Source organism: Clinocottus analis, unplaced genomic scaffold, assembly GCF_023055335.1.
Source record: "Clinocottus analis isolate CAN_PGR_092001 unplaced genomic scaffold, fCliAna1.0.p SCAF_8, whole genome shotgun sequence".
In the NCBI taxonomy this organism is placed as follows: Eukaryota; Metazoa; Chordata; class Actinopteri; order Perciformes; family Cottidae; genus Clinocottus; species Clinocottus analis.
The window spans coordinates 13,885,662-13,911,641 of record NW_027176240.1 but is presented as its reverse complement, the minus strand read 5'-3'; the positions used below and the strand labels follow the sequence as shown (position 1 = coordinate 13,911,641).

Here is a 25,980-nt window from a genome sequence, read left to right as displayed (position 1 = left end):
AGCTTTGAATCTTTATGTTTTGTAACATTTTATATTGTGCGCATGAATGTTTGTGCGTCTGAAGCAGTTTGATCTGCTCACCGCTCCCGCTCAGACAAAGGGAACTAAATTATTGCTCAGAACCAGCAGCACAGGTTTGTTCTGTGTTTAACAGTCTGGAAATACCATTGTATTTATGGTCTCGCATTAATAACATACAATTATTGTGAAATAAAAAAATAATCTTACTTGAATATATGGATTTTTTTTATACACCATGTGATTCTGCAAAAAAAAACAACAGAATTTGATGTATGTATTTAGTTTCTTATTAATGCTATGGTGTTTATTTTGCACACCTTAGTCTCAGAGTTATTGCACAATAAGTAAAACCTGCAGCCTTTTTTAAATGGGAGCTTATTGACCCATACAGCCATATTATTTTGTAAATGTATTGTCACAGCTTGAATTCGCAGCCAGAATGAAAATGAGTCAGTTTGGTGGTTTGGCAGAGAACTAGCATCAGTGAGTTCCCACATTACACCGTCAACAATTTGATGAAACGCTAGTTGCTGCTTTGCAGAATAGCAGACCGGAGGAGAATCTCTTGGCAGTTCATGGAGACTCTTATAGTTCCCTTGAGTCTTGAATACAGGCCTCTCCTTTGAGTTCATGCTGTAAGTCTGACTTGGCAAAGATAAGGAGGAGGCAAGAATTCTGCTGCGTCATGCTATCTTACGACCACGGTCCATTAGCCTATCTAATGGTAAAGACACTCTGTTCAAAAGCTCCAGTTTGTGTTGAGCAGACACAATAAACACATGACAAACACAATAACGAACAATGGACAGTGCGTTTCAATAACTATCCGCAACAGTTCAAGAGTTACTTCTGGCTTGTTTGCGGAGCTGGAGGACAAAATGAAATGTCATTAATGCTCGTTATTTCAGCACCTCTGCAGGGAAGCTCATGTCCAAGGTTGACCTGTGCTGAACTTTCACAGGCCTGGATGCTGAGGATAGCCGATGAATGTGAGACACACGGCAGACCTAATTTACCCAAACGTTCCTTGTATCAAGATACATTCATAACTGTTACTAATGGAAAACATGATATTGTTTTCTTTTCCTTTTCAGTCGTTATTGACTAAATCTGAAAGTCATTAAAAGAAAGGTAATTGGGTGCGTTAAAACATGTGCGGCAAGACATTGTTAAGCCCACATCTATTTATACGGATTGGAGCTTCGTTTGTGGAAAAGACACACAGCAAATATGTAATTAGACAATCACCGCTAAACCGAGGCTCCTCGTGCCGGCCTCCTAATTTATAGGCTGTGTCAGCGATTACTATTGATTAATTAATGTATAACTTACTTTTACAGTCAGAAAGGAGGCTTATTGGATAACCGTGCACGACACAGCTGGAATCCAGTCTGTTATTCCAGCAGCCTGTCCTTGTTGTACAAAGCCTCTTCAAGCCAATGCATGATGGAAAGAACTTTAGCCTTGAAGGAATGATAGCTTCTATTATAACCAATTCATAAAGCAAATCATTAAATGTATTCACTGAATAATAATTTGACATTTTGGGAAATGAGCGTCATGTGCTTCTAAGCTGAGAGGATGCGATGGCACTATCAGGCTATCAGCTTCATTGATCAGCTGCTGTATCCTCATGCTCTCAGCCTTTGTGCTAAGCTAAGCTAACTGGCCACCGGCTGTCGCTTAGTATTCAGCGTACAGACATGAGAGTAGTATATATTCTCACATTTACCTCTCAGCAAGTAAGATATGTCAAAGTATGTTTTTCTATTATACATTTAATCACAATGTTGCGCAAAACATGATTGAGAAAAGTTGAGCATTTTGAGAAGAAAGTGATAAGAAATACTGATTTGAGTTTGGGCTCAAACGGAGTGGTGATAAGCTCTCCTTGCAAAGATGCTATTTTAATGCAGGTGAGAAGAAACCAAGAGTGCATGTTTTCTGCTTTGCACCTGCTGTCTTCCACACATTTTAAAACTCGTGCAGACTTTGGATATCAGTAAATCAGGTAACTGGCTGTTTTTTTAACAGCGCTGATGACGGTGGATGGTTTTCAAAAATGTTATCACGTCTGACCTTTCTGGTTGTTATTGTTCACCGTAGAAAGCCGGGAGCAAGTTTATGGAGTGTTAAGGTACAAAGCAGCTTGTTTTCTAAAAGTGTCTGTGGTCCGACCCCCCTAGAGGCACAAAAAGCCCAAATACACAAGTCTAATATGAGTGGTTTATGGGCTGCACTAAATGTTGTTCAGTGGGTGCAGTCAAGTTGCTTTCGTGTTTTATATTGGGAGAGCAACCCACTTTATCTCATCTTATCTTCCCTCAGCGAGAGCTGGGAGGCAGGGAACATAGTGCATACACTAACTTGAAGGTGAAATTATTTTAGTCATTCCAGTCTGCCGTGACACACACACACACACACACACACACACACACACACACACACACACACACACACACACACACACACACAAATGCACACTTCCAGAACCATCAAAGCAACTGTATTTTGTGCTTTTCCTCTCGTATGACTTCAGTCGACTTGCATTCAACCTAATTGATAGAGTGACTAGATACCTCACATCTTACGCTGCTTTATAAATGGACTGAGGTGCAGCGGCGGGTCGGTCAGCGCCTTCATCTCTGATTGACGGTCACAGCAGCAGAGGATGCCTCTGCCAGCGTACACAAGGAGCTTCGCATGATAGCGCGACTGTTTCGCACGCACAGCTCCGACCACACGGTGTGTTGGAAAATAGCTGCAAAGAGGAAATAGTTGGGAATGGAAAATAAAACTACCACTTTCACGCCTCATTATTTTAAGCCTCTTTTTAGCTCATTGTGGCAAACTGTGGCTCCTGATGGTGGCTTTTGCGAAAATAGCATGAGGTTTTCTATTTTCTCGTGTATTCGTGTTCATCCCAAACACTTTGTTTCCACTTGGCGCTACCTAAGGTGTTAATTTTTGTCTGTTTTGTGTCTTATTCGGCAGGAGGTACTGTCTGCTTCTTTCACCCGTCAGACTGTCAGGAGAGCACATGGCCTCCGGCCTGCAGCCCACTCCACACTCTTCACCCAGCCTCCCACTGCCCTGTCTCCACAGGTAAGTGTGTCTGCATGCATGTATGTGTTTATTGAAAAGGAATTAAAAATAACATGTCAATTTTGATTTTTTGACATTATTGATTATTGCACCATCTGGCGTCTAGAGCAAAGTAATGTATGTATGTGTGTGTGTGTGTGTGTGTGTGTGTGTGTGTGTGTGTGTGTGTGTGTGTGTGTGTGTGTGTGTGTGTGTGTGTGTGTGTGTGTGTGTCTAGTTCATTGACAATCCAAAGCTTTTCAATATCTTGAAAGCAGCGAGCATCGTCGTCAGCACTATCGAAAGCCTTAAGCCTAAATCACTCTATTGCAGTTTTTAAAGTAGTTTGTTGTGTCATCTTTTACAATTGTTTTTAATGTCTGATCAATATCGGCATATTGGGTATTGGCAGTTGGTGTAAGATGCGTCATTCTGCCTCAAGAAGCTGCCAACTACGCAAAAGGATGTCTGTCGCGATGGATGCTTTATCACGCTGTGACCTTTCTAAGTGCTGAAAGACCAAAACTCTGTGCTAAACTCCACATTCAGCACAAAACCGTTTATGTTGGCAGCATCAGTTTCAATGTTTTTGGATTCATGTCAAGACTAAAACACCTGTCATCCTAATCCGATTAATCCTCCACCACGTGTCCTTGTTTTGGCGAGAATTAATTTGTTGTTGTTTCTATTATATTTCCAATGATTAGCATGCAAGGCCTATTTAGGCGAGAATCCTTTGAAGGTTGGCGAGGTCGCAGGACAGCAGCCTTTTAATAAAGCCATTAGCAGAAGAAATCTATTCAAATGTATGCAAAAATCCCACTGTTCAAAGCAGCCCCTCCGCTGGGGTGTCGTTACTTTGATTCAGTGTTGACATGAAGCAGCGTCTGCTGCCATTTGACAAATCCGTATTTGGATTATAAACACCAGCAAGTTTTGCAAATGAAATGTGGCATGTACCAATTGAGAACAAGCTATTTGAATGGATGTGAAGGCAAACCACCAGGTAATTTAACCACCGTGTGTGAATGTGAGTGTGTTTTAATCAGATGTTTAATACACCAGCCACTGCCTAGCACGCGTGGCGCTTTTAAATTGAAATTTCTTATCTGACAAAATAATGGATGAGTTTTTGTTATTGTGTGTGTCTCTTTCTGAGACCAGTAGCGGGACACCAATGCAAAAAAAACAACAACCTGTTTATTCTTCAGGTATAAATATGATTGACTATTTGATTGGCCATCTGTTTACGGATCACATGGTGGTGCAATCCAGCAGGCGCTGGGTTCGCCTCTCTGCAGTGTAGTGTTGCAGAAACGGAGCAACAAATTGTGGAAAGTACTCTAATGTGTGGTTTTCCACTTCGCTCGTGTCAGCAGTCTGAAGGCTTGTGTAGTATAGATGCAAAATAACAAGAATACAGAAATATTGACTTAATTATAGATCTCACCTGGAATCTTCATTTCTTGTGAAGTAACATACTTAGCCTCAACTGTACAATATATATTTTTTAAATAACTATCTTTGGATTTTGGTGAATTAAATTGTAATTTAACTCATATAGTTATGTTTTGACCTTGGAAACGATAGCTCACAAGGTTGATTTAGTGGCCTCTTCTGGGATTTTGATCATATCACATCACCCTCATCATCAGATAAGCTTTTTTTAAGTCTAAATTCAACAATTTATTTGTGACATGCAGTGTGTTTCAGATGTGACTAGTGTGCAACAATTCATATTCAAAACAATAGTACACAAATAAGTATTAGATCAGAGTTTCTCATAGTTCTATGCAATAAACCGAATATCTTAATAAACGCTCCCGACCGCAGGTAGCAACACTGCTTCATGAAACCACCTGGCCCACACAGACATGGCTGTTCCTCTCGCCCTGGGACCGCCTGTACCAGACTCACAGAGTAACGTCTTTTCATATATTTTTTTTTTGTCGTAAATGGCATGTCCATCTTCACTGTTTTTTGGACTTTGTAGCCATTTCATAATCTTACTGGTTCTGCATTCACCAACTACTGCGGAGTCTGAATCTGACTACTTATGCAGTGCTAACGCTATAGTTGGGGTAGAGCGCTGCAGACTGCAGGCCCAACACCTCCTCCCAGCGCCGGGTACCCTTATGCTGTGTTCACAGTCACTCTATTAGCGACACTGCAGCAGGCGATTTTCAATGGAAGCTGTTGACATGAAGCGACACACATCATGATGCTCAACAGTACTTGTCAAATGTCACCCCACGTCACATCCAGCTGTTTTTATTTATTACTAAAACATTGAACTAATTGTCAACTCAACATTATTCTGTTGTGATTTTTGTGTGCAATAAATAACTCTGTTGTGAATAACCTTGGTTCCGACATGGTATTACTTGAGCATTAGTACAACACTGTTCTCAGGTCAGGGTGTCATATTAGCGACCTTCCAAAAGAACATGACGCCCAGATCATAAGATCTGGCAGAAGGACTCCTTCAACGTGGCTTGTCGGACCAGATCTCTTTGCACTTGGTATTTCTGTGAGTACGGTCCAGCTATAATCCAATGAAGCAGATGCATTATGTTAAAAAGATCAGCTCAATATTAAGTGTGTATAAACTTCTCCATTTAATGCTCTCGGCCCACCAGCAGGCTTGCGTGGAATGAACATGTTATGATGAGAACAGGATCTTTGTTCCTTGAGTGCTTGCAATCCTTCGATTATGGATCGCAGTGCATTAGCTCACCTCTTTGTCTTTCTGTGCTCACACTGATGTGTATGCACGTGTGTATGCTCAAAGTGCTTTGTTTGTGTTGGTGTATGTGTTTTTAATTTGACTATATGAAAAAGAGAAGGCAGGCACGGGTTTGCCCAAAGTGAGTTGGGCTGTACAGTGAAAAATGAGCAGCGGTTGTCCTCGGTCTGTGTTTACTTATCACTGCATTAGGCCACTTGGCCACGCATTGGGGGTGAAGTTCAGTGAAAGAGAACAGAGGAAATATGTACATACCTGCGCTGCTGGGAAGTCTAAACATACGCTGTGGGTTATGCCTTGTTCACAACGGGGTGAAACAACAGAGCTGGGAGGGAGCTGGTCGATAGTCCCGAGTGGTCTGAGTGTCCCGAGTGTCCCGCTCCCCGCCTCTGGCCTCCGGAGGGAGAGCTGTTTGTTCAGAGGACTGGGGAAGGGAGGAGATGAGGTTCAGCAGGGAGTGTTTGCCTTGCCAGGGCTTGTTGCCTCTGCTAGGTGGGGCTGGAGTGAGATACTGTCATAACTGCAGTAGAAGGCGGCATAGACTTGGTTAGTCTTGCAAACATTGTCTCTAACAATACATGCTGCGCCGGCTGCCATTTCTGCACTGCATTGTTTTCTCACCATTTCTCACTGTTTTCCATTTCATTGACATCGCTCTTCCTTGCTCCTGCATTGCAGCAGTACAGACACTTGTGTATTACTTAAGCCAGCGCAGCCCCCTGTCTGCTCTTCCTCCTCCCTATTGCTCCTTGGTATCCATCAGTTTAGCTGCAGCGCCCCAAGGGGCCTGATGGGTCACAGCTATACACACACAGCCGCTCTCAGCAGCACTATTCATGCATGGACCTCTCGACCCATCTGCGACTCAGCTCCTACAGATGGGAGCCGAAAGCAATTTGGAGAAGTTGACAAATGTCACACCGACACATGAATGGAGAAGTCTGAAACTAGGAAGAAACGAGTTGTTGGTTCCTGACCGGCAGTTTATACAATTGATGTTACTCAATGTGTAAGAGTACGCAATAAAACATTGCAGGATACTTTGGCGGATGGATTGAAGGTGAGATGGATGGAAAAGAAAGAGCATAATGTTGTGTTCACACCGCGAGTAGCAAAAGCAACGAAAGGACCAAGCGTGACCAGCTGCATTGTGGGCCGGTCGCCGTTCAAGTGTTGTCGCAGTTGACGTAGTCTATGCTGTTAAATATCACTGTTCTTTTTTCGCTTCACCCCTGAAAGAAGTTGGGACCAGCTCAACTTTAATTTGCTGGCCGTCACATCGGCCGCATAGCAGGTGTCGGGTGTCAGTCTGCTGCTTCATGTCACGGGCTTCCATTGAAAATAGCCGGACGCTGTGGCGCTCGTAGTGCGACGACACACGGCAGGGTGGAAGGCGTGGGGAGGAGTTGTTGAGGCTGCAGTCTGCGAAGCTCTTGAGCAAGTCCCACTTGACAGGCACTTTGAACCTGCTCCCTGCCTCGTGTCTTCACCAAGCCTGTCTCGTCTGTAGGAGCGCTCTTTTTTTTCTTTCTGAGAAAGCATCAGCCCCGTCGTGTAATGTTTCGCCTGAAGGCAGGAAAGACATTGATCACCCCCCCAAAAAATAACAATGTTCAGTCAGTTTAAGTGTGTTTTGCTCTTTCCTCTTTCCAGGGTGATTTTGTAAGTTGTCAAAACCAAGTTGGGAAAATCACACACTTGCCAAACTCTGTCAGGTGGGTGTAGTTCAAAGGCAGACTCAGCTCATTATCCAGACTTTCATCGGTGTGATAAGCAGTTGAGAAATGGCCACTTATACAAAAACAATGGCTGCTGTTTTCTCCAGCAGGCAGGTGTGTTATGAAAAGAGCCATGTTGCTCTGTTCCAATGATGTATCAAACTGCCCGAGCAGAAGTAACTCCCACTGCTCTGTGTTTCCTTATAGTCCCCTTTAACTCTTTATAGTGTGCGTGTGTGTCCTCTCTTTTTACGGCATTAAATCAAGAGTTTGTGCCATGCCATTCATGTCATCTGGCTGACTATAAACCGTGTAGAATTGCTAGTTAAAACTTGCTCATCACTCAGTTAGTCTAATTTAAATATTGCCACAAAGTATTTTCCATCAGCGCTCATTTTAAAGCAGAATCGTTATTGTTGTATTACGTCAGCAAGGAGACTTGGAGGAAAACAATGTAGAAAAGTAATAAAGGTTTTTCTACAGTTGTCCTTACAGTTCAGATATCCAATCTAAACAATCATCTTTCTTGTATGGGGTCATGCCTTTCCCCAGTTTTCATTCATTTACACTAAATGAGCCAGAGGTTTCATTTCACTCTCCTGGGAGAGGATTGGAGTGAGAAACGTGAGTGGAAGAAAAACAGTGCAATTTGGGTGAAAAAGATACTTTTTTTTCTGTCATATATTGACACACAGACACGATACACATGGATACAGTTTGACTCACGCTTTCAAAAAACATCATCATTATTTTTCGACACAAATAAATGTCCATACATCTGTTGTCGTATTATTTAATATAACTCCAGAACTTTTTCAAAATCAAAGTAGCCCAGTGATGAATGTCTTTGTCGCATTGAATACACTGCATATTGGAAGTGCTAATAGCTAGTTCGGCACACATTTTCCAATTTTCCAAAACGTGACAAACTATCGGCTTTGAAGAATGTGGCTAACTCACTGACTCCATTGAAATACTGTAATTTCTGTTTTACAGCCCCCATAAAGCCCAGACCATAATAATTGTAATAATTCAATAGAAACTTTATTCATGTTGCACCTTCAATATATTTTTTTACATTACTAACACTCACAGTGTCCAGTCTGCTTTGTGTGTATATTCATGACATATTGAAACTCTCCTCATCTTCCTCATCCATCCGTTCATACTGTCCTAATTGCGTCTTTCAGACTTGATTTTGACTGACTGTTCTAGTTTCCTCTGGCGGCACTGCAGCTTTTGAAGGAGACTGTAGACTGAAATGGCTGTCACTATAATCATGCCTTATCACACACAAACACACACTCATAAAGTTACAACATCTAAGTTACACAACACTTTCTTTTCCTTCCTAATCCCATGAAGGTTTTCTTTAGAGATTAGCCGTTCTAACATTTTCTTTCTGCAATTTACAATTGCAGAAAGAGAAATGTATCAATCCCTCAAAAAGGATTTGCCTACCTCTCTATTTGACCTGCTTCTCACTGGCAGTGTCCAATGAATATAGAGTAGAGAGCCCACATGTAAAGGTGAGTCCAAATTATTCCAAAGGCTCAAGCAGAGGCTCACAATCGAAGCTAACAAAAGATTGATTGGGCTGGCTGCTTGTGCTGAAGCCTCTTCTGATTGTTCTGTACTGTCCTGACTTCCCCAGAGGGGCAGAAACCAGCTTTTATTTTCTTTATCTTTCATGGTGGTCGGGGGAAGATAAAGAGTAGGGAGGTTCGTTAGTTTACAAAATTGCACCACTGCTTTTAACAGATGGATTTTTATTCAAGTTCACCCATTAAAATGCACTCGCAGAGTTGTCGGCTTTAATTAACTCAACAGTTATTTGGGATGTTGCTAAAAGTATTAATGTATAATTATTTGTTTTGAGTGGCAATGCAAAGTGGGATGAGTCATCACAGCTGACTGTTATCAGATTTGGTGAAGTGCCATTTGATAGGAGATGAAACAAAAAGCTCAACCCAGTCTTAATGTATCCAAACTGCTCTTTGTCAGTGTGGCGATGCTGTGTGAGAGAAGTGCAATAAGAAATACTTGCCACTTAGTTTGTTGCTTTCAAATCAAATTGATTATAGCATCACGACACACAGATACCAGGAGGCTTTGTGAGGATTATAAATACCTGCAAGGTTGAGATACCACCACTACATCAAATAACATTGATTGATCTATTTGCGTGTGTCTGTGTGTTGGTGCCTCTCACAGATATTTCACAAATAAATTTGCATAAAAAGATCTGTTGAAATTCTTATTTCTCTTTACATTTTCAGTCAGAGGAAGGTTCGGGACACAGATATGAAGATGTTATGGTTGGAACTTTGTATTTCGATCATTAAAATCTTTCAAGAGTCTCGTTAATAACATTTGTCTGATCTGGACTTGATCACAAAATCAATATAAAGAATTTCAAAAAGAAAACAGATTTCCTTTTAGACATTTTCTTCGGACATCGGTTTGAGCAAACCCATTAGCGTTGACGCCTTAAAGCCCCATTGATTGTGCTGGGTGAGTCATCATTACTGTGTTAAAGTTTATGTTAGTCTGGGCTGACTTTGTTTTCCTTGTATATCTGTGACGTCTCAGTCGAGATAGAGAAAATCCATTCAGTTAAGCACCGAATGACCGGGTTGTATTCACGACACTATATAGTACAATAAAAGTAAATTGTAAGTAGTCTCATAAGTGTAATCGCATCGTTAGAATATGGTATTTATGGGAGTGTTATTTTACCCGCATTACTGCTTGAATCACACTATGACTAGATTATTTATGTGTGTGTGTGTGTGTGTGTGTGTGTTTGTAAATAAAGACACTCTTGAATTGCTGCAAGACGAGTCTCCAGAAAAGCCTTGGCCTTTTGAGTTTCAAAAGTTTAAAATATCAGCCGCAAATGACATCTTGTCTTTTTGACAACGATAAATAGTTATTATTGCGTCACCTGCAATTCAAGATGAACAACCCCCCAAAATAACATCCATATCACTAAAATACTGGAAAACATGTTTTTTTTGTATGGCGTCAATAGGTTTAAAGGTGTACTGGGCTGACATCAAAGGACTTCTACGTTCCAGTTAACACCAGTGATTAAGCCGGGCCATGCTGCGTCTGGCAGCTCGCCAGGGCTGACAACGTGAGGCAGAAACACAGCGATCACACTGAAGCTGTTCAACCTCTAAATTGTCGTAAAAGTAGCCCTTGGAGGCTAACTTAACATGCATATTATTAACATCTGCTACAGAAAAAGAAGATGTTTTACTTTGAATCACAAGAATTATCTCAGAACCACGGTAAGCGACTTAGTCGTTGTGCAAGGCACCGTGATGGGGGTACTTTGGTGCCCTTGCCTGAGGTCATTCGCCAACATCTAAGCTCGACTGACTCCTGCACTGAGGGAGAGAGAGCGGAAACGGGCAGGAACAATGTCAGTGGGGGGTCGAGTCCTCGAGAGAGATGGCAAAATGAAATCATATTTGAGGTCTGAGGAGGAAAGGCGGCGCAGCGTACATCATTCTGGTGATGGGGATTAAGATGTTCTAAATTAAAGCACGAAGGACAGAGAGATACGGTGAGCATTGGGGAGGCTGACGAGCACACGAGTTAAGGTCACGATGTAATTTAGGGGAGATGAAAGGGCAGAAATGAGAGGAAGAGCTAGAGGCGAGATGAGAGCGGATGGGGGCGATCTTTAACATCATCATCAGCCATGCGTTCTGATCCGGCATTAATATCAGCTGACTTAATTAGACACATCTCAGTTCTTTTAGGTTATTTTCGCCTGCCACTTGTGTGGTCTTCGAGTCAGGGGGCGGTGTCTGTGGAGGCTCCCAGAGCTCGTGGAAGAACAGACCGTCATATCACAGGCAGGCGGGAGGGAATACTGACCAGGACCCTTTAGAGACGTAAAAGGCTGTCTGCTTATTTGACTGCTGTGACTTCCATTCCCCAGCCCTCCAGACGGTTCACAGACGCCGGCCCACTTACTGTAAACTGTGCAAAGTCTGTGTGAGAGAGTGCCGGATCTGACAGAAACAAATGCTCGACTAACTGTCGTTCAAAGAATAGCCTGAAAATCATACTCTGAACAGTCTTCCACCAATAATCAGCATTGTTTACAGTCAATAGTGACGAGTAGCACTGTGGTCAAGGCAGTTTTATATCCTTCTGCTGACAGAGCGGTAAAGCCTTAGTCTCTCCAAGAAGTGGTACAGCAAAGACCAATTGAAATGGTGCCGCTTGAAGTTTGTTGGCGGGACAAAGCCTAAACAAGCTAATGCTAATTATTCACAGTAGCTCTTTGTGTTAGCTTGGTCGCTACTTGGTCAAAAAGTAGACACAGTAAATTCAAGAGACATATTTGAACCTTTGACTTCTGTCTCATACTTTGTGGAAATTATGCCATTGTGTCATGGTTGGCCAAATGTTTCATTTTTGGAAATATAGTAACACCTGAGCATGACCCACTTTTAGTTTTCACTTGTAAAGACTTCCGCTGTTTTACATTTCCCGCTTTGATTTGTCTCAAACAATGTTTTTCCCGCTAGGATAAATGCCTCCTGAATGTAAAATATAAGTTTATCTTCTATCTATTTCCTATAATCTTATCTTCTATCTACTTGTCAGTATCTGAAGTTGAAGTCAAGATGAGTTACTCTTCTCTGTAAGCCTGGTACTATGAATACATTTTACTACTTCTGTGTGTCACAGATCTTAAAATAAGGATTTACTGCTACACCCTTGGCTCTAAATGTGAAACACTCCTACGCTACTCCATTTCCAAACTAGCAGCCACTGGTTCAGTTGTATTTTTGTTGTTATTATTCGGAAAAAGGCTCAGATGTAAATTACCGACTGACCACCACAGAAACAGTGCTCAGTTCAAGTCAAAGCAAAGAGTTGAGCAGAGAAGGGGCTCAGTAAAAGGAAAAGTTTGGACCAGTCATTCATATATCTTGGGACAAAATAATCCATCCCGACAAAGGTACTTCATAGTTTTTGTCTATTGTGTTCACTACTTTTTATAGCTCTAAACTTTAAAATCATCATTGTAGTTAGAAAATCCTTGTAGCTTCTGTTCCAGCAAATGTCTGTGTGTTACTGTTCTCCGTATGAGCCAGTCGATGTGCTGCAGCCTCCCACAGCTCCTTCATCCGTGCCTGGTCCAGTTTGTGTCTGAGCGGCATCCTCTAGCCTAGTTTCAGATCTGGCATGTCTTCACGCCGTAGGTCCACATGGACCACAGCGGGGTAAAACTCAGGCGGACTTACTGACAGGGCGGCAAGTTTTAATTGTGTGGATTCAGTTTAGTACAGATGCTCTTGCTCGCTCCACGGACCGTTTACTAGTGAGATCAGACCGCCAATGCTGCAGATAGTTGGACACTGACGCAGACATCGAAGCGCGCTGTCAAAGTTCCTCAAAAGGAGCATTCCCAGGCTCCGCTCCATTAATACCAGCAACAGGAGGAAATCACATTGGTCTGTGAGACAATGTACACTGCCCTGAATGTCACCTCACATGCTCACACAAGCATCCAAGGTCATCTCTGCGCCATGAGAATATTAGTAAAACAAGCACGACCCGCTGCTTTTTGACCATGTATGGCAGCAACTGTCAAATGATCACAACGACCCCCGTATCCTTTTCCGGTTCTCAGTGTGCAGGCAGGGAATGAACTGGTGGTCTTTATAGAGCAACTCTTTTTACGAATAAAATAATTGTGCCACTGCTTTAATTGTTAACACAGACACAAGATGATCCACATATTTAGGAATTTCACAATTACATCTTTCCCTTTTCGCTTGCATCCGTCCTGCAGCCGCACACTGTGAGTCGGTTCAGTGCCTGCAGGTAAAAGCCGAGTCATCACCGATCCGCCCTATTAGTCACACAATACAGAACTTTTCACTTCACCTCATCGCTCACTGCAAAATTTAAAATAATAAGAAGGACTAAAGTACCGTAGTTGAGATTAATAGCACCCTGGCTGTCTTGAAACTTTAATTGGACATTTTCACTGTTGAGCCACATGTTTTGTCTCAGCTGACATTTAATCAGCCAGTCCCTCAAGTGAAAAACTTGTACCTTTTTCAAAGATTCAAGACTTAAGATTAACTGAAAGGTTAACACTGTTGATTGTTATTTTGAGAACTCTTTAAAATGTGTCATGCTGGAGTATGTTAAGGATGTCATATAGAAAACATAATGTTGTTCTGTTGACGGTAGTTATTTTTCTTATGGATTAATCTGTTGATTACATCTCAGAGTTTTCATATTTTGGAGTGCCCTTCACAGGTTACTGTCTCTATCCCGTCTATCTCTCCAGTCAACAGATTGCGCTGGAGCAGTGGCTGTGATACACTGCTCATGAAGCTTATAAAGGCACTTAAAGGCCCCTTGGGCCCAATTGCTGAAATGTGCATCACATTTTTGAGTCATAACTCAGGATATTATTTTCATACCGGCGTCATGAGACGCATACATTTACTGTAGATTTAGTGTGATGTTGTCACTCTGAGGATAAATCCGCTAAGAATCAAAGAAAAATGATTTGTTCATAACTTGCCTGTGAATTATCTTGTTTTAAGTTTTCTTCCGTATCAAAATAATCTGGTTATAGTTGTCCTCAGTTATCAATCGGGTACCTTTCAAACAGGAAATACTAAATCCTGATTCTGCACACTTTGTAATGGAGACATATTTGAAGTGCTTGTTTTCTTTGACCAAAGTCTCAAAGCCCATTACACTTTGACAACTAATTAATTATCAGACTTCTTGTCAATATATTTTCTGTAAACCTGAAATAACTAAAAGTGTTTGTGTTTTTGTGACCTCAACAGCAAGATGGTGAAAGAATAATTATATTGATTTCCAAATATTAGATGAAAGAAGAAAGTTTGTGTGTGTGGCTCTTCGCCCGAAACATAACTTTGGGGTCGGATTACGAAAGCATGACAAGAGATGAAGCATCAGAGGGAGAAGTGGAGCATCTTTTTCACCCTTCAGCGCCCCAGATGAGAGATAAATCGGTGATGACCGAGTACTAACGCGTCTGCTCTGAACTCTTGAGCTTAGAATCCTGAAGGGGAATGTTTTTGCCACACAAAAATCCTTTGAAAGGTTGTGCTTTGTGCCTCTTTAATGGATCATTTTTTTTATCTCACACCTGAACATCATGGCGATTTAACAGACTATCCCTAGGCCAAACATTTGTATAAAGCTCTGCAGAACATCGCCGTTCCTCTGTGGCCTGAAGCAGCTTCAGCAGGAACAAGTGATGTAGTAGTCCACTGTGCTGCATTAGAGCCCACAAATGGGCAATATTATATATCCCTCAATATAAAACAAGTGCTGCAGCATCCACTACGATTATAGCAGCCAAAAACAATGGGGAATGGTGCTAAATGTAGCTCAGCGCTAAGAGAGTTGTGATTGCAAAAATGATAGCTATGATGGTGGGGAGTATAGGTTGATAGCAAGGACACCCATGGTGGTGGGAGGAGAAAGAAAGAGAGTGAGGAAGATAGGAGACGAACAGTGCCTATTCAGCACTCTGCAGCAGTGATTGGTGTGTGATGTGATGGAGCTGCAAGAGCCTTTTCACACTCAAGGCTTAATCAGGGTTGTTGAGGTCACCAGCTAGTGAGTAAGTATGCATAGTGATTCTGGATTTGCATGCATTCCTCCCATGCATGTTCATGAGTGGCAGTAAGGCCTCTGTGGCAAAGGCAGGAGCTGATAAAGCGAGTGGGATGTCAGAAAAACAGGAGACCAATTAGATGTTCCTTCATCCTGTGTGCTACAATAGGTGAGGGGCTGAGTGTTGCGTGACCTGCAGTGAAATGTACACCGACACAAGCAGCTATTGCCATCTGGTGTATGAGCAATTAAAGAGGGTCTGCAGATTGACCACACACACACACACACATACTATATGTATATACACATTATGCATGCCAACACTACACTGCTTTCATCTCAAAAGCGATCCGAGGAAGTCAGAAAATGCCCGACCAAGGCCCTCAACCAGATTGAGTCCTCCGGGGAGCAGAGCTGGGAAGCACAATGGCCGAGCGTGAAAGACTGCACTGCTGTTTAATAATGTATCCGGCTCCAGTGTTGTTGGCCCCTGGGAGGGGTTTAATGGTGGTGTGACTATGAGGGTCCAAACCGGCTGAAGTAGCCTTCGTGTCAAGTGACAGAGTCATTCACAGACGAGATGTTATCCCACGGAGTAAGCAAGCCACGAGCTGGTATTAATTAATCAAAGCGTGTCTGGGGGTCTGAACGGAAATGTATTGAAATGGAATGAAAGATTAAGATGAAATTATTTATGTCTTGCTGGAACTGGTGTGGGCTTTTGGTGCTTAAAATGGTCTAATCAGGGGAAGGTTGCTTTCACGATGAGCTCTGCATTGCAGTGGGAGGTCAGGTTGGTACAGGCTTGTTGTGCGGCGCGCTGGGCTTTGTAACCGTTTCCCTCGCGACGTGTGAATGGGGATTACTTAATACCACGCCGTCTCAGGATGTGACTGCAGATTTCATATCTGTTGATGTTTTTTACGAGACGAGGAACACAGCCGACAGAAAAGGCAGGTTTTCATTTTATTTGTTACATAAGCTCGACAGCACTGAAGCGGAAAAAATGACAGAGATTACTGTCACAATACTCAAATCCACTTTCTTCTGTAGCAATTGCTGAGTGCCTGCCTCACCTCGATGTATATGTGCTTTTGTCTGTATTTCTGAGGGCACGGAGAGTGTAGGTGTGTGCGTGCAGGGGATAGTGAGCGCTTTTGAACGGGCGCAGCTGTGCTTTTCGACTTGTTAACCCCACTGTGGGGAAGCGTGGGCTGCAAGGAGCTGAGTGGGCAGGACCTCTCCGGAGCAGGGCAGGGGGAAGAGGTGGCATGTGGCACGGCAGCAAGATAAAAAAAAAAGTGGAACCGTCAGCCTGCTCTGCCACGACATGACCGCTACATATGATGTATACCTTACAAGATGAGAGCCAGCACATTTGTTTGACCTGTTTAATGTCTTTTCCCTTAATGTGAGGGAATTCAGGCCAGTGGTCTATTAGTTCAACAGTCAACAGAAACTAAACGGCTTTGATAATCCCCATTTATTGTGGACATGTTCAACATTTTCTGATATTTTACAAACTAAACATTTAAGCAAAAAAAACAAAAAAAACAATCTAAAGATTAATTTGTAATTCATTTTTGTCCAGCTAAGATTTGTTTGTATTAAATTCAGATTTGTGTACTGAAGACCCCTCTTCAATTATCAAGATTTTAAAACATTTATTTTGTCTAAAAAGTAAATACTAATCCAACAAATGGTACTTTGATATAATTAACTTGATATTGAATTCTTTCTGGAAAATACTGCACATCACTGGAAATAGTTATTTTAATGGCCACAGTCAGCATTCTCCTAATGTGCTATAAAAGAGTAATAAAGATACACAAGGACACGAAAAGAATCATCTCGATTACTTAATGAATGGCAGCGTTGTCCACACACATTCCCCCCAACAGCTGAGACAGTAGATTGTGGCGTATTTTCAATTTAATAGTTCATAAACCACATTTGCATACTTTTAACAATCAACATAAAATATCTCTTTGAGTTGAATAGGAATATTTCCACCGATTATTATTGGTGATGTACTGTAAACTGTCATTCAGACTGGATTCATATTCATCTATTCCATCTTATACGCTCTTTCTAAATGCAGTGATCCCCCACTGACCCCAGCTTTGACATGCAGTCCTGTCCCGGCTCTATCTGTCATAACAGCGTGATGGCGGACCACGCCTCTCCTTGACCCCTTGCCTTGATCAAACGACTGGGACGCCGGGAAATTGATCCGAGCTCCTTCGATTGTAAATCCGTCCTGACATTATGACTTCGACTAGTGAAAGGAATTGAAAAAAAGGAGAAGATTTTCAGCATTAAAGGATGATTTAGATGCGTGTGTGCAGTGATGCCTAGAATGGGTGTATAGCATGTGCTCTATCTACATTGTTGAGGCGTATATGAGCATCCATGAAGGATTCCCTGAATGATTTGCATGACTCGCGTTATCTGGCCCGTAGGCGTGGCCCAGGACGGCACATTACCACATAGACGAAAGCAGCCATTGTGCAGATAAATGGCGGAGGTTTCTTTTCCCCCAGAAGGGCACCATGAATTGGGAATTATGTCAGTGTCGATGTTTCTCAGTCTGTAACACATTTACCCACACGCACACATGAAAAAAAACGGGATGTGTTCTGAGGAAGAAGAGATCTTTAATCCGAGGTGTCATGTTGTGTTCAGATCCAGCCGTAACTACAAAGCGGCCCTTATCTGATGCGAAAGAGTGCAAGGACAGAGTCACATGTTGTACAGCTCTCAGAGGCTAGTTTGTGATTTGGGATATTTAAAAAAAATCTAAATTCTAATTATATTGTAGAGAGACTTGACACGTTTAGAAAAAAAGAAAATAAATTATGATTTGATTGAAACAGTGGGACACCTGGACACAGGTTACGCGGTGAGAGTGAATGAAAAAACAGAAGTCAAAACAGCTTGAAAGTATATGATACACATAAAAAGCGTTATTTAAAAAATAATGGATAAATGACTGAATAATTAGAAAATGGATAAACGTATAAAAACAATATTATAGGCTTACAAACTATACAATGTAGTAATGTAACATCCAGTTTCATCAATTCACAAGGACTGAGGTGAGTAAAGGGGTATTAGAGTCAATCTAATGGTGGCAATACTGTACAAGCAGTGGGTGTTTGTGTCGCCAAATACAACATTTTAACATGATCATTTATGTTGTCACAGAACTGTGCAGACAATCTCGTCTTTTTCTGTTTTTTATTCCACACTCAAAGCGCTCTGCTAACCGGAGGAGGGGCCAAATAAATCTTCAAAATTTCTCTGCGTGCATAATCTTGACAGGAATTTCATTATGTGGCTCGACTCCACCACAGCAAAGGGAAACGTTAGCACATTGGGGAGATATTGACAGTAGGAAGAGCTGCAGCAGTTTCACACTTAAAGTTTGAGTCCTTCCCTCGGGTTTATACAGCGTGAATGTGTGGAGTTTCTTTTTTCCCCACTGAAACCTGGCCCGTCTTTGTGAGATTGTTACGGCCGCACTGGCCCGTCTTTGTGAGATTGTTACGGCCGTACTGGCCCGTCTTTGTGAGATTGTCACGCCCGTACTGTATGAGGAGGATTGATCTTAACTGTAGATCGATAGCATACCTCTTGTATGTGTTGCTGTGTTATGCTGAGAGTAGGGGAGGACTCCTTATGTAACACATCGCCTGGGCTGCTAGTAAGAAGCCTAGTATCACATCCCACAATGTATACTGTATGATCCATGGTGTCCCTGCTTGATGTGCCTTTACTACGCTGACAGCGTGATTTTAAATTTTAGATTGTATTGTTTGTTTTTCTTATTGAAGGAAAACGCACACGTGTGAGATGATGAAATGCAGCGGAAATTAAAGCGCAGTGCAGATGAGAATTGATATAAGATCAAAACCAGCACATCAGGATTCAGTGTGAGTAGGACAGAGATGGAGGGAGGGAGTGATGGAGGGAGGGTGAGTAAAGGCGAGGGGCAACCCCCCTTTCTAGACAAGGGATTCCTTTACTGCAGTGATCAGCAGTCCCCCCTCCTCCTCCTCTCCCCTTCTCCCCACCCTCCTCCCTACCTTAGTCTACTGCTCCTCTCCTCCCTCCATCTTTCTTCACACTCGTAGCTTTTCTCTTTTTTTAATCTCCCACTCACTCTTTCTCCTTCCTCTGGTTCCCTTCATCCCCTCCCTCTCTCTTTCTAGCCAACATCTCCACTTCAAACACACAGTACGGTCACGTTTCAGTGGGGAGGGATGCTCTGTTGCAGGGTACAGTGTATATGCAGCACATGGTTAGAGATGCAAGCAAACTCGTGACTCACACCGCTTTACTTCAGCCTTCATTTATCTCCATCGCTCCCCTGCTGCTGCTCCATTTATCCTCACATTCATTCTCGTCCTCCACACTTCCTTTCTCTCGTCCAGCTCATCAGTCCATCTTCCCTGGCCATCGCCGATGCCCATTTTTTTCTTCCACTCCCTCGGATACACCCGCGTGACATTGATTCCAAGGTTGCTGTGCTATTGACTGCTGCTGCGCTGTTAAATATTTCAGGCAGCATTTCAGTGGCTGTGTGCCGAGGGAGAGGAGGGGCGGAGGAGAGGGAGTGGGGGGGGGGGGGGGGGCTCTGCTCAGTCGCTCCGCAACTGCTGACAAACAGACTGGTGAACAGACGGGTGGACACACTCACTCTCGCACACGCACACACCACCTGCAAACACGCAGAGGTACATTCACACATACATGTCACTTCACAGATGGATCTGCATGTACGTCAGTGCCACATTTCACTGCGTTACACCGCCCTAATCCGGGGAGCGTGGGCCGGTGTCGCGGATGTTGTGGGTAGTGTTCTTGGTGAGAATCTTTCCTCCCGGTTTTAAGCAAAGGAAAAGTTCATGAATGAGCAAAGTAGTGGTGGACTGCTGTCGTTCCAGACAAAACACCTTCTTCAGCATGTCATCTGATCAGCGGCCTGATCACTGTTTGGGCTTCACTTGGTGCCAAGGGACGGCAATCAGCATTCTCGTTTAGGACACACACACACACACACACACACACACACACACACACACACACACACATACACACGCTTGTCTGTCATCTTTTGCTTGGTGTTGTCATACACCCCTTGGATCCCTGGGCTGGTGCTCAGTTTACTGTGGACCTGCTGCAGTGGAAGCAGATACTTTTCAGAAATGCTTTCAGACCTCTTCAACTTGTTTTTTTTATTACCATTCCTTTGCATTTGAAGAAGTTTTTATTTTCTCTTGGGGGAGCCTCTAACAAGAAGGCAACATCGAAATAGTGAAGACTCAGCAAAGGCCTCCATCTGTGGCCCCTTGCTGAACCTGTGCATGGAGAAGAGTCAGTGTAGCATTGCAGTGGAGAACCGACAGCACACTGGTTTGCGCCTCATCACTAATTCATGTCAGTAATGGTCAACTATTGACAAATCACAACAATGTCCGTGGGGGGTAAGAAAGTGACAGTGGTGGGTCTGTGTCGTTGTTTGTGTTCGTCTACACATTTATCCCTTCCACATCGTCGCTGCGGTCTTTGGGGGTGGGGAGGGTGGTCGGCGGCCCCTTTCGCTGATTGACAGCTTTAACATTTAATCGAGAGCTCTTGATTGACGACTGCTTGTCAGGTCGCTGGAGAAAGACACTGGCTGCCTGCACAGACCTTAATCTTGACTCTCTGACGTCGACCATTTGCTCGCTGACCTATGTGCATATTGTAAATATGATATTACAGGTCTGATTGAAATCATTGACAGTGTAAAAGATGCTCTATACCCTTTTCGGCAAGAAAACGTGGCCTTTTATTTTAAAAAAATAATTGTTTGTGCTTTTGCGTGTGCTCGTAATAAAAAATGAATTCAACAAAGTTCAGCTTTTGCTCCCTGGCACTCTTTCTTGCTTGATTTCCGATGCCTCATCCTCACTCCCAATCATTCTGCGTAAGTGTGAGGAGCTCTGACAGCCCGCCTCATGCCTTAAAAGGCCCCATCGCCACTCTGCAGAAAACATGACGAGCTCTGTAATTCGAAACACGTGCAGAAACTCGTACTGCCAGGTTACGATAGTGATAGAAAAAAAAGGAGGGTTTTCCCAAGCTCTGCTCCTCTGTTCGTCTTCCTCCCCTCCTCCTCCCTCCCTCACTCCCTCCGGGCTGTTACACAAGTGGAGAATTTATACTGAACTATGCTGTTGTTATACATGCTGCATTTGGCTGCCTTCTTTCTGTGTCTCCCTCTGTGGTGGTTTCCTCCAAGTCGTGGTTAATATGTCTGATTACCGGTGTATTAAGAAGTGTAAGACACTGATTTAGATTTTTTTATTTATGCGTCATTCCGTTGTAAAAATTTTCTGTGACCAGGAAGCTGCAGTTGAAACTGTGCTTCATGGGTGTGGCTCCAGCCTGGCTATTGAAACAGTTCTAGAAACTGGAACAGAGGAAGCCATTTTGTAACCTAAACCACCGTCAGTCTTGCAAATGAACAATTAGAGAAGTAAAAGGCCTCGAGTACGGGGACGTGTCATGTTGCTCAGTGTCACACATTGGCTCACAGCACACTTCCAACAATGTAAACATTAGTCAAGAAAAAGCTGAGTTCAAATGAAGTAACCAGGTTGTTGCACTCTTGTCGTCCTGTCTGCAGGTTTGGAGGGGCGCCCCCTCATGGCATGGCCAGAGACTGTTGTGTTCCTCCACCGCTTCAGAGGGTAAGTCCTTGCCTCCTCTCACTTCATTCAGTTTATTTCTGTCCACATGACCAGCATCAAGGGTTCCCTAAATCCAGCCTTTGCTTTTTTTGTCTGAGACAAATGAGTTCTTCGCTTAAGGGGAATGCTGCATTGATCAGACACCGGAGGCTCATTTGAAATTTACAGTCAGTCATCAATATGGAATCGGTCTCGGGGAAGCATCTGGTTGTCTGCGTGAGAGGCGGGAGAGATGGAGAGTGTGACCTGAACAGAGGGAGGAAGAGGGAGAGTTAGGGGGGCTTAGAGGAGGATGAGGCAGCGGTGTTGCAGAACATACTAATGGGATTTTAAAGTGGGTCTGGATAGCTGTAGGATATGAGTAGAGATGGGCACAGGATCCTCACACTTTCCCCAGTGTGCCTGTGATAACATGATAGCAGAGGACAAGGGGAACAGGTGCAGAAACAAGTATGGTGCTCGGGGCAAGGTATCACATTGTCACCATAATGAAGAAGTGGGTGTGAAATACAATGTCTGCACCACTGCGTCTTTGAACCTGGTCGAGAGACACTCTTAAGACGGAGCCCAGCCGGTACTGCCTGTGCCAGCCGGTGATCCTTCACTTTTGGGTGCAAGCTCAAGCAGAGATCTGCTGATTCACTGCAGTGGTCCTGACTCCTGAGCGGACAGGCGCAGGTTGTTTGGTGCTGCAGCAGCAGCAGCAGCAGCAGCAGCAGCAACAAGGCAGCTTGGATCCCCTTGGAACGTCTATGTTGATTCATGGCTCTGTCATGAGGGGCCACTCAGCATAATAGCAGAAGCTGTGCAGGCTCATTACAACCCGACTTTGGTTTCAGACAAATAGAGCTGGATTACAATTACTAGCTGTTTGGGACACAAACATGTCGACATGTATACGCCTGTACTTGCATGTACACACTAATGAACACAATTTAGTCATCTGTTGAATCAGAATTCATGAAGGCTCTTGAATTAGTTTCTCGTGTTTGAAGCGGCGAGATCCTATCGGGCATTGTCAGTCACAGAAGAGTACACTAACTTGTCATGAAGCTCAAAACAGTGATTCTAGTATTTCATTTTGCAAACCAAAGTGGGTTGATGGCACAACAATAGATAATGAAGGGTTTGTGTTTGGGGAACTGCTCGAGTAGGTGGAGCTCTTTTGTTGTACTGCCCCCTGCTGGGGTTCAAACCACACTCTTCGTCAAGCTAATTAAGTAGCGCACAGTTAGCACCATCAGCGTGTGAGACTCTACAGTGGCAGAGGTAGTTTGTGGTATCCAGATTATACGGTCAAGTTACAGAAAATAAAGTTCCAAACGGACGTAGGTATTGTTTTGTCGGATTAGTAGAAAAGTCTCATTTCAGAGAGTGACTGAACAAAATAAGCAATCTACTGTTGCCTCCTTTTGCATCCTTATTCAATCAAAATGTACCTGAAAGTTCATTCCCACCTCCTTTAGTTAAGACCTTAGGGTGTCAAGTTTACATCTTCTCTTTGTGTGACATTTGTCGTTTTTCTTGCCTGCAACCCCCTCACAGAGGTGACAGTGGTGTATCAGAACGGGCTGCCGGTGATCTCAGTCAGTTTGCCGTCCCGGCGAGAGCGCTGTCAGTTCACCCTGAAGCCTCTCAGTGACTGCGTGGGAGTGTTCCTGCAACAGCTCCAGGCGGAGGACAGAGGCATCGACCGGGTAGCCATCTACTCCACAGGTATGTTCACAAACACAAGAGCACTGCGCACACACTCCAGCCCTGTATCCATTTACTCCAGCCAGTGAGACATATATATATATATATATATATATATATATATATATATATATATATATATATATATATATATATATATATATATATATATTTCAAGTGTCCTTGTGTTTTGATGCTAAAGTGTTCACGCAGCAGTGGCTGTGTATCATCATTTTAGATCACCGCATGCATGATGAACAATGTGATGCCAAACCTGCTGAACCGCACAGAGGGTTGATTTTACAGAAACAACTGGTACTTGAAACCGTACTCTTAGTGTGCAAGTGCATCTTTAGCTCTCATGATAATCAGACAGCAACGAGGCTGATTAACAAGAGACTTCAAGGATATTTGAAGTGGCTGCCCATCACCGCCCCCCCCCCTCTCCACACAGACTTCTCATTTGTCTCTCTCTCTCTCTCTAGATGGAGCGAGGGTCGCCTCCTCCACAGGTATAGACATCCTGCTGCTGGATGATTTCAACCTCGTTATCAATGACACCACACACCTCGTGCGGCCACCGAGGAGAGGTGAGGGCTGGCAAAGAAAAGGCTGCGCCTGGACTGTTTGCTCTCAGTCACTTGCTCACAGTTGGGGGTCGCTACCAATAAGATGAAGGGAATCGTTTTAAAGCCTGTCGTTTTTTTTTTGTGTGTGCTTCAGAGCTGCTGCCCCATGAGGAGGCAGAAAGGCTGAATGACGTCAAGTTTCTGGTGCAGCAGCTCTACACCACCCTGCGCATCGAGGAGCACCAACTCGGCAAGGAGCGGGAGCTCATTGGACGACTGGAGGACCTCAACTCTGAACTCCGCCCCTTAGAGAAGGTCTTACTTCCTTTGACTTTACTGACGTTTTGGCTGGTGGTTGTAGTTCATGACTGCTCTTAGCTACGCCCACAAATCATTGTGAGGTTTTTAACCAGGCAATGACTGATAATTGAACACAAGTGAACTTGTGAATGAATAAGTTGCATATTCTTGCATACTTTTTCAAATTGAAGCCAAGTGGAGCAGTAGTTGCACAGCATTTTAATGTGTTTAATCCTCTTATCTGCAGATTTTTTATTTTTGATGATATTGTCAGGTCTTTTTTCCTCCCAGCCATCAAAGATTACTGATTAAAGACTTTGACAAGTTGAGCATCTTAATTATGTGTTTGGGGTTATCAATGGTCTTTAAAAAAACATAAAATAGCTGCTCTTGGCAAAATATATCAATAATATCTTTCCTTTTTGTTACATTCTGAATACACATCCACTTATTTTGTTTTATTTGAACTGCCTGCTTGTGTTCTTCTTCTCTTCTGGATTGGTAGGTGAAGCAGGAACTGAATAGGAAGGCGGAGCGGCGCACCACCTGGGTGCTGTGGGGTGGCATGGCGTACATGGCCACCCAGTTTGGCATCCTGGCCAGGCTCACCTGGTGGGAGTACTCCTGGGATATCATGGAACCCGTCACCTACTTTATCACTTATGGCACGGCCATGGCCATGTACGCCTACTTTGTTCTTACACGCCAGGTAAGACGCAACGACAAAGAATAAGTATACAAATACATATGCCTGAATTCATATCAAGTCAAGTTTGACTGGAATATGCAGCTTCTGCTGCTTTTGTGGTGAATGCTGAAATGATTAGTTGATTGTGAGAAAAAAAAAATGTAGATGGTCAATTCATTATTTAAGTCATTTATTAAAGCAAGAGAAAACTTTCTGTGGCCCAAGCTTCGTTTATATGAATTTAAATTGGTTAACTTTTTGAATCGTTGGCCAAAGAAAATAAGCAAGTGTAAAAGTTGTATTAATCACACTAATAACCTTCCGTCTGGCGGGCACCAAGTGCTTTTTCAGGCCAACAAATGTGGAAATTGTCCTCTTCAATAACATTAAAATATTTTCGCAACCAGGGAACAAAGCACTAAAGTGAAAAGTCTTGTCTACTCGCAGTGTTTAGCATTCATAAGTTACCGCCAGCTTTTAACTCTAAGGACACGAGTCCATTTGATGTTGAATTTCTCGCTGGTGTGATTTGACCCATGACCAGAAAGCACAATATAGACGACACCTGATAGAATGCTTCCTTTTACAAAGTGCTCCGTCTGTGTCTCTCCATGACCTGCAGGAGTATGTTTACCCCGACGCTAGAGACAGACAGTATCTGCTGTTCTTCCACAAGGGGGTGAAAAGGACACGCTTTGACGTTGAGAAGTACAACAAGCTGAAGGATGATATCGCTGAGGTACGGTGGCTGGTGAAAACGGGATGTTTTGTGATG

The 25,980-nt window shown here is 43.2% G+C and overlaps 1 protein-coding gene across 1 annotated transcript in view; it reads left to right on the top strand.

The window, feature by feature from the left end:
* Window positions 1–25,980, top strand: part of mcu (mitochondrial calcium uniporter) — a 49,941-nt gene that overhangs the window by 19,947 nt on the left and 4,014 nt on the right. Inside the window, exons 2-8 of the mRNA XM_068568437.1 lie at window positions 3,016–3,126; window positions 21,890–21,953; window positions 23,499–23,669; window positions 24,134–24,238; window positions 24,372–24,532; window positions 25,023–25,226; window positions 25,828–25,944. Of these exons, the coding sequence (XP_068424538.1) occupies window positions 3,016–3,126; window positions 21,890–21,953; window positions 23,499–23,669; window positions 24,134–24,238; window positions 24,372–24,532; window positions 25,023–25,226; window positions 25,828–25,944 (933 nt within the window). The remainder of the gene's footprint in view (window positions 1–3,015; window positions 3,127–21,889; window positions 21,954–23,498; window positions 23,670–24,133; window positions 24,239–24,371; window positions 24,533–25,022; window positions 25,227–25,827; window positions 25,945–25,980) is intronic.